The sequence below is a fragment of the Mytilus galloprovincialis genome, chromosome 13 (assembly GCF_965363235.1).
Source record: "Mytilus galloprovincialis chromosome 13, xbMytGall1.hap1.1, whole genome shotgun sequence".
Lineage (NCBI taxonomy): Eukaryota > Metazoa > Mollusca > Bivalvia > Mytilida > Mytilidae > Mytilus > Mytilus galloprovincialis.
Window position 1 is genome coordinate 25,255,604 of NC_134850.1, and position 10,147 is coordinate 25,265,750.

The 10,147-nt window shown below is 32.8% G+C and overlaps 1 protein-coding gene across 1 annotated transcript; it reads left to right on the forward strand.

The window, feature by feature from the left end:
* LOC143057157 (substance-P receptor-like) lies at positions 1-1,271 on the forward strand. The gene has a single exon (XM_076230406.1). The coding sequence runs from the start codon at positions 60-62 to the stop codon at positions 1,140-1,142; it is 1,083 nt and encodes a 360-aa protein (XP_076086521.1). The 5' UTR covers positions 1-59; the 3' UTR covers positions 1,143-1,271.
* Positions 1,272-10,147: the final 8,876 nt, after the last annotated feature.

Genomic DNA, 10,147 nt, shown 5'->3' on the forward strand with positions numbered 1-10,147 from the left:
TTCAAATTGATAGTGTCTTGAAAATAGATATATATACATATAAAAATAATATATCAAGCATGAATAAGTCGGAAAAACAATGTTTTCCTTGGCTTGAACGGAATAACTTAACAGCAGTTCATCATTTGAACGACCAGTTCACAAAACGACACATCGGTGGAATTCTTTTTACTTCAGTCTTAATGGTGCTTGGAATATTTGGAAATTTTGCTGTTCTCTGGAAATATACTCGAAGATTTAAGGTATCGAATTACAGAACATACACTATATGGCTGGCCATAATGGACATTACAAACTGTTGTATCGGAATGCCTTTCCTTATTTACTATATGAGTCATTATTTAACCTTTCCATCGGATGGATTGTGCAAATTCGGCCGATTCACGATGGTATTCACAACAAACTCCTCTGCTTATATTTTGGTTGTCATAGCTTTTGATCGGTACAGAAAAGTGTGCAAGCCTTTGAAAAGGCAACTTACATCCACAAATACAAAAGTATGTTGCATAACTGCCACTATTTTAGGACTATTGACGTCTTGGCCATGCTTGATTTTATATGGGATTTACACTGATGATACGGAGATTCCTGGGGCTAAACAGATTCGTTGTTGGACAGGTGACGACTACAAATATACTGTTTATCCTAAAGTTTACTACATTGTTCTGTATATCTTCAATTTTTTAGTTTTACCTATCTTGTTCATCGTTTACGTACATATCTTACGTTTTTTACATACACACGGAAAAAGCGGAGTTCGGGTGAAAACGAAAAAGACCACAATAACCCTTTTAGCTGTTTCCGTTGCTTTCTTATTGAGTGCTATTCCACATTACAGCTTGGTAGTAACAACTCGATTTCAAGAAGACCTCAACTGTAAAATGACTTTTACCGAAGGATTTGTCTTCTACACATTTGTGTTTTCTATTTTGCTAAATAATTCCGTAAATCCTTTAATATACGGCTGTTTGGATACACAATTTAAGCGTGAAATGGTGAACATTTGGCAAATATGCCGAAAAGATATAAGAGATGCAACAAGTCGTATAGATACTCAGTCCATGGAATTAGATTCAAGAGATCCTGTGCCGATTTACGTCCATCAACATGCGCAGTATTCAGAAACAAGCTTCAATGATTAATCACTATATGACCATTTCAATCAATATTTGGCGCAGCGAACTATGTTAGTACTTATAAGTGAAATTAAAGAGTTAGTGTGCTTTTCTATTTAAACTTTCGGAATTTTTACACTGATATTAAAAGTTACCCACGATACTTTATACTAAAAAAAATATTATTTTGGCTTGTGTTGTTTTCTTTTGTCAATCCTTAATAACAATGTCAAAAATCATTCTCTTGCCCCAAACCGCAGGAAAAGTCATTAATATACTATGAAATAACAACTATACAAACATATCAAGAATTTGTTGTAAGGATGAAAGACAATTACAAACACATACTTTGATAACATCCTAGATTATCAACCCAAGACCTCTTCTATTTGAATTATTTTAAGTTTTATCACTGCTGTTTTATCCCGAGGGTATCACCAGCCCAGTAGTCAGCGCTTCGGTGTTGACATGAATACCAATTATGTGGTAATTTTAATAAATTTCCCGTTTACAAAACTTTGAATTTACAAAAAAGGATGTTCTTATCACAGGAAAAAATTACCTTCGTCGTATAGCACAATTTGTTGGAATTTTGGGTCATCAATGCTCTTCAACTTTTCACTTGTATGGCTTTATGACTATTTTGATCTGAGCGTCATTAATGAGTCTAATGTAGACGAAAGGCGCATCTGGCGTATTAAATAATAATCCAGGTACCTTTGATATCTATTATTGGCATATGAGATAAGTATGGTGGCCGGTTAACCCTTTCATATTCTATAGGGCGAAAACGCGAAGTCGCGAAGTCGTAACGCGAAATTGCAGAGTCGAAAACGCGAAGTCGAAAAGTCGAAACCGATTACGCGTTTTCGACTTCGCGTTTTTGCGTTTTCGACTGCGCCTTTTCGCATTTTAGCGTTTTCGATTTCGTGATTTCGCGATTTTGCGTTTAGGGTTAGGATTAGGGTTAGGGTTAGGGGTAGGGTTAAGGTTAGGGTTAGTGTTAGGGTTAGGATTAAGAGTTAGGGTTAGGGTTAGGGTTATGGTTAATTTTTGAAAATATTTAAAATGCGTCACAGATATGAAATTTATACATGTTATATGACAATCATTGAATGACTTATACTTTGTAGTCTTGTCTCCAATTATATTTAAAATGTTATTTTGTAATAACATGTATATCGTAAAAACGCGAGAAAGCAACAACGCAAAAAGGCGAAAACGCGAAATCGCGAAGTCGAAAATGTGAAAAGGCGAAGTCGAAAACGCGAAATCGGTTTGCGTTTTTATAGAATATGAAATGCGAAAAGGCTAAAACGCGAAAAAACGAAAACGTGAAATGGCCTTAACCAGCGACCATAGATAAGAGTAAAATATTGCACAATATTTAATATGAGTTTTAAAGTCTCTTTATTAAATACTAATATTTCAGTTGTCGTTAATCATATTCAATTTTGGCCTCGTAAGGGCAAGAAATACAATGTGAAGTATCCGTCATCATTTTAGAGTAAGGGTGGTTTGCATATGATAATTCTTCTTGTAAAAAGACTGCACTGTGTTTGCAATTTTTTAAATGTTTGGTTACTATTTTTCGAAATAATCGCTTATGTATTTACAAAAAAGTGTACAAAATAATAAGTATCATGCAACACGTCTAATAAATATAAGAAGATGTGGTATTAGTGCCAACAAGTCAATTCTCCATCCAAGTAAAAATTTGTAAAAGTAAACCACTAAAAGTCTAAGTGGGTTTAAACATTCAAATATGTACCAATTTTCACCCTTACCTAAAAATAAATAGTGTAACATCACAACATATAAAGGCACACTATAAGATATGAAATGAAACTGCGTAACGTAATAAAAAAAGACATATTTACACAAGAAAGTGAACATACATTGAACGAATAGATTTGATCTATGACACAATGTAAATACATAATCAATAAAATAAAATAAGGGGCGAGATGTTAAACAATATCAAAAAGACAACTATAACTTTGGACACAAATAAAAAATAGAGAGACGAGATCTTACACTAAATAAGTAAACCTTATATAAAAAAAAACATTGCAAATTGTTTCAAATGGTCAACAGGTGAAATTTAAACCAAAGAAGGAATTTAGAGTACTTGATATTGCTGAAAGCTAGTTAAAAGTCAAAACAAATACATTGATTGTATTTTGCTTTAACTGAATTGGGGCAGTACATTTGAGCGAAAAAAATAAAACTACTAGGGGACATTTGAGCGCCGATATTAGAGCCCATTTAAGCGCCGGATTAATCCGCTCACCTGCATTTTTGATAGCCCATTTTAGTGAAAATTCACCTCGTTGAATAATGCTCACCTTACTACATATACTATGAACAGTTATTTATATTGGTTTAATGTTTAAGTTGTTTATACTTTCATTATGGAAATACAAGTTGTTGAAACAAATAAAGGAAAAAAAGTTTAATTTGTGATGGATTCCGATATATGAACAGTATTAATTGTACAGGGGGTATAACTAGAGCCCATTTCGTACGTTCTCTAGGTTATCAATTCCAGGCTAGAACAGACTATTTGATTTAATTTTTTATACTTTGAGTGCTGTATTTTAATTGAAAAGTTTTATATTGTTTTATGTTGTGCTGTATTGAGTCTATCAGTGCTGTACTTTAATGGACATGTTTTATACTGTTTTATATTTGCTGTCTTGAGTCTATCAAACATTTTTTTTAATTCATGATATATTATTTATTTACAAAAATGGGTTAAAATTTTGGCGCTCAAATGGGTTCTACTTTGGCGTTCAAACGTCCTATTTTTTCGCTGAAATGTTCTATCAATGAGCTCAAATGTCCTCCGCCGAACTGAATAAACGCGTTTCCGGCGATAATTATAATAATGAAATTGATAACCAATACAAGCACACATTAAAATGGTATTTTTGAAAAATTGATGGCAAATTAGAGCATGAGTCATGCAGTTAATTTATCAATTTTCTAAATATCTATAAAAAAAATATGCTTATTTAGTATATGAAATATCTTAAACTTTCGTTCAACATTTTAAGAATTATTTTAAATTTTGTGTCACATGAAAAATATGCCACGCATAATCATTTCCGGGACAATATAAGAATACAACAATAATTAAATTAATATTTTTTTTTTCAAATCCTAACATACTTCTCTTGTTTATCATGTTTATTAAAATGAACATAGAAAGCAATTTAGATGTATTGTTGATTTGTTCTTGTATTCAGTAGGGGCACATAAATTTGGGGGTAAATGTACTTATTTCTCTAGCTAGAAGTTGAAAATCTTTTTTTAATGCAGAAGACCCCAGTTCAATTTTCATCCACAGATCAACATTCCAGTGTATCCTTAAAGAATATTGCCGGGCAGCTTTTTAAGCCCTCCACAAAACTAATTACTGTCATATATGATATACTTATTGATAAAAGAGATGTAAACAGTCTTCATTTGAATCAAAAATATAACAGGCACACCCCCACAGTAGATATCATGTGCTAAATATTGCAATATGCTCGTTTTCATTGCAAATACTTTAAAATGGACGTAACCGAGTAGATGACGTTAGTAATTTTTCCATGAGTGTTTTTCATTAAAAACATTGAAAATGAAACATGTTAAATATTGGATCATCAATTTCTGCCCTTGCTACTACTTAATATTTCCCTAATGTCAAGCACCTATGTATAATATGTTTAATCCTGTCCACATGCTTAATAATATTTCTTTCTAAATTAAGACCAATGTTGCCTAGAGGTTCATGTAGTATCTACTGTATATGTACTTAACCGCTTCTGTGGTCTCGTGATTGAGTTTTTTTCGTCGAATGTGGGAAGTCGTGGGTACGATCCCCGACCGGGTAGAAACAACGATTTTATTATAATAAATATGTTTTAGCGACAATATTTGGAAATTTCCAACACAGACACAAATGATTTATGTTACAATTGGGAACAGCAACAAACACTATGTAAAGGTTAATCACAGGCATAAATGCAACCGACTGAAATTTTCAAACATACTACAATGCTAAACAAAGACGCCAACAAAACTGTCTGAAGTTAATGGTTATTCTGACAAAGACGCCAACAACATGTTTGGGGTAGTTGATAGTCAAACATAATGCCGTACTAGTATACACTTTCCTGATAAAGTACAAATAGTTAAATTGAAAAGTAGTAAAAATAACACAGTAAAAACATCTTGCGTCCGCATCGCACTTCTTGGTCTGGACCACACACATCTAATTTAAGCCTAAAACCCGATAGTTAAGGGCATAAATACCCATTTATGTTAAGAGTCACGTGACTAAACGAAGCATCAAGACACATAAAGGGAAACTGTAAAGTATATAAGTAGACACATAACGTAGGCATTTGTTAAGCACTGTGAATCTATAAATTCAGACCATCTTGTATGATTTATAAGGTTGAACATTTCTATCAGAACGTTTGGGATTGCAAATGAAAAAATCCCACTACCGCTCTCTATGTAAACGACGTCCCCGTTATTGTAACGTTACTTTTCCTAGTTCCAATACAAGTATCATTGCAAGCAGACGTTTTTATTGCTTAGCCTTCATTTGTCTCTGATACAACTACTCTACGATAGAAGTATTGGTACCTTCTTGTTTCTTTCTTAGACCGATGACAGGCTGTATCTATGGGTCATGAGACCTACTCACAAAAACTCGGATTCTAAATGAAAAGAAAATAATCAATATAATTGTGTGAGACATTAATTGTCAAACTTTTTTATCGTCTTTTTATTTAAATTTCTAGTCGAATTCGAAGAAATGACAATAATCGGCAAGAAAAGACGCAATATGGGTTCATAAAGCAATGCAGACAACCCGGTTTAGAAAACTACTATATGACGTGTATATTGTATATTGATTGGAACAGATTGACTTGGCCTTATTTTGTACACCCTTTTTGATATTTTTGCCATAATAATAGTACATTTTTACCTTTTATGTCTGTTTGTTTTGTTCACACATCGTTGTCAATATAATGGTATTATATGCTACTGTGATACAAGTGAGGGGTTAAGCTAGCTATAAAACCAGGATTAATCCATAATTTTCTGAAAAAGTCTGGAATAGAACAGTTGTTATCCATTCGTTTGATGTGGTTGAGCTTTTAATTTGGCCATTTGATTTAATACTTTACGTTTTACATTTTCCTAGGACTTCAGTTTTTTTTTGTGATTTTACTTTTCAATCTAAGCAGAACAATTTCTATGACAGTTCATAGATGTATTTGCTTTATAAACAATGATACAGTAAAATACTGAAAATCAAAAGACCATTGACCATTAAGTGTTTGCAGGTATATCATTGTTCCTAATATGTCTCATAGAACTCTGTAAAAGTTCAAATGAAAGAAAAAAGACACCTTCGACCAAATGGAAATGTTACTTTTAAAATAATCCCATCTAAGAAACAAAACATTTGGAGCATATACCTAGTAATTTTGAAAAAAAAATTGATTATTTCTTTGACCGTTACATTGTAAGAAGTAGATGCACTTTCACGGAAAACCGTATTCGGGAAAAGAGTTAATACAAATAAAAGTATTGGGTCCAACAGGATCATAAACCAATCATCTAAGCAACTTAGATTACACGCAAGAAATGAAATGGTCTAAGGAAGAAACAAAATTGTTTTACAGAATAGAAGAAAGAGGGAACTATGTAAATACCAACTTTTCTGTATGTGTATTAAACATATTATACGTTTCATTGGTCAATTGTCCCTTATTATTTGATAAACGAATGCATAACTATCTAAAAGAAGTCCCAATTGTCCCAAAAAACATCGTTCTACTTAAATATATTCCTTTTTTATCTGTATTTTAAAAAAAAGAAGGACAATTAAGAAGGCATCTAGCATATCTATAATGATACTAAAATAACAAGTTCGTATGTGTTGGCAAGCATGACGTTCAAATGAGCAAAAAAAAAAAAGAATTAGACTCTATATATAGCTTATATAGGACAAGGGAAATCGATAAAAAAATACATCTCTTCAGGACTTCATGTTTTCCACATAATATCACCAATACATGCAATACTTAACAAGTTTCGGGTCAAATGCGATTTTGATACCAATAGTATTTATTATACTTCATGTCAAAATGCCAGATTTTTATTGGCTAATACGAGGGTGTCAATTGACTGTGTTACCCTTCATGGAGACGCTTGATCAAGTGTGCGCTTTATTAAACACGACTCTTTCCTATGACAAATACTCTATCACCCTTCACAGAGACGCTTGATCAAGTGTGCGCTTTATTAAATACGACTCTATCCTATGGCATATACTCTATTACCCTTCACGGAGACGTTTGATCAAGTGTGCGCTTTATTAAATACGACTCTATCCTATGGCAAATACTCTATTACCCTTCACGGAGACGTTTGATCAAGTGTGCGCTTTATTAAATACGGATGGTTATGTACAAGATGTCATAGTTTATTACTTTGAATGTTAAATTTAATCGACAGTAATAACAGAACATTCAGTATAATAAATTAAGTAACACATAGCTGAGAGGGTGATAGAGCAGATTGTTACCCTTCGAAAAAACATTGTCAACCTCGGCTTCGCCTCAGTTGACAATGTTTTCTCGGGGTAACAATCTGCTCTATCACCCTCTCAGCTATGTGTTATTTATATAATGTCACACAGTGTATGTATGATCTGTATCTTGATCTTTTGATAGGAACATCCCCATGAGGTATGGTGTAAGGGATCATTTAATAATTTATATGGTCTTGAGTTTTCTCGTTTGAATTGTTGTACATTGTCATCTCGGGGCCTCTTATAGCTGACTATGTGGTATTGACTTTACTTTGAAGGCCGTACGGTGGCCTATAGTTGTTAATTTCTGTGTCATTTTGGATTTTTTGACAGTTGTCTCATTGGTAATCATACCACATCTTCTTTTTTATATTTATAAATTAACTGTTTACAAAACTTTTGAATTTCTGAAATACTAAGGCTTTTCATAGATTACCTGAGCTGCATTTGATGAGACTGTTATCAAAATAAGATGTTTAGCGCTATAATTCCAGGTTAAATCTACCATTTTCTACATTTGAAAATGCTTGTACAAAGTGAGGAATTTGACAGTTCTTGTCCATTCATTTTAGATGTGTTTTGTTATTTGATTTTGTCATGTGATTATGGACTTTCTGATCAGATTTTCCTCTAAGTTCAGTATGTTTGTGATTTTACTATTTTGGCAAAACTTTTAGGAATTTTTATCCTCAATGCTCTTCAACTTCGTACTTTATTTGGATTGTTTTACTGTTTTAGATCCGAGCGTCACTGATGAGTCTTTTGGAGACGAAACACGCGTCTGACGTTAACGCAACATGTAATCCTGGTATCTATGATGAGTTTATTTATTAACACGTTTTATCGGTACAGATTTGATGTGATCAATTTTACTTCCAAGTTTATCAGTTTTGTCGTGACAGGTATAACGGTATGGTTGGCCTTCCCCAAAAACAATCAATATTATGTCAAAAAAAATATGAAAATATTTTCGCTTGATTTGGTCATCCTAAGAGGAAATGAAACACTTATAAACAAAACAAAAATATCAAAAATAAATAACTAAAAAACGCAGGACTGTATATCAAACATTGAAGGCAGATAAACCGGTGCACCTTAAAATCAACATGACTATATCAGATTGCAATGCGAATACTAAAAATTGAGACTTAAAATAAGGCATTGGTACTTTATTTCAGTCACGTAACCTTGATTTTACGGGTATGTACTAGAACTTTTTTATATTCCCAAATTACCGGTTATAGATAAAAGCAGCATTACTATAGCATTGTTCAACATGTTTAATGGTCATACATCGATTAAACAAGAACACAGATCCGAGTTACAAACAAAAACGGGTGAAACACATCAAATATAAAAGGAAAACAACGGATCAACAGAACTATTGAAATGCTACAAAAACAAACGTCAACATAGAAACAGACTATTTGATAACAACCGCCATATTCCTGACTTCGTACTACACATTTTTAGAAATAAATTGTAGGCTGAACCTGGTTGTATGACTAAGCAAACTTTCTACGTATATGGCAATGATGAAAGGACAACATTATGTAACATGAATACGTACAGTACAAATAAACACAAGAACACACAGGACAAAGAATAACATAAACAGATAATATAATAGTATATGACAACAAAAAGTCATGTAAACCGCAGAATAACAATGGACAACTTCTTTGAATTAAGGGATAACATACAGTAACAGTTCAAAAGTTGCCACCGTCAATTGTCGATTTGACGGTCGCAAAAGCAGTTTTACTGGCAACGCGTAGCGGAAATTTGCGACCGTCAAATCAAAATTGACGTTTGCAACTCTTCAACTATAGTACTGTTATTCTGATTCTAATGTGACGTCATACAAATGTAAACGTACAAACGGCGAATTCGAGGTAGGTGCTGTTTCATTTTTGAAAATATTTTAGTTAGCGAACATTTGTTGATCCAATAAATTCAAAATGGCGGCTACTCCTTATTTTCGCCAAGTCAATCGTGGATTTGACAGTTACTTTTAGCCAATGACTAAAATTGCATTATAATTTACGACAGTATGTCAGTACACCAAAAGTCTCGCGTCACAGGAATGTATCAACCAGTCAAGGTCGTGAACAACCACCCAAATAGATACCAACGCCCCAAGAATTTGATGTTTTTATTTTTTTTTTCACTTTTATATTAACACAGGTCATTTTAAAGATTTTTTTTATCTTATACAAATACAGGACTAGAAAAATTTTAATTTAAATTGTCATGGTGTTATTTCATGTATTTTCGAACCATGACAATATCAAAATGGAGTTTGGAATAGTGTTATTATTTGTATTTATTAACCATGTTGGTTGTTCTTCTAAATCAAAACTGTGCATCTAAAAGAAATCCTGTGCATATATTTGTTTGCTTTAAACTTAAAACATATAAATGGAAT

Excerpts from the sequence above, each read along its gene's own strand:
- LOC143057157 (XM_076230406.1), top strand. The coding sequence starts at position 60 with ATGAATAAGTCGGAAAAACAATGTTTTCCTTGGCTTGAACGGAATAAC.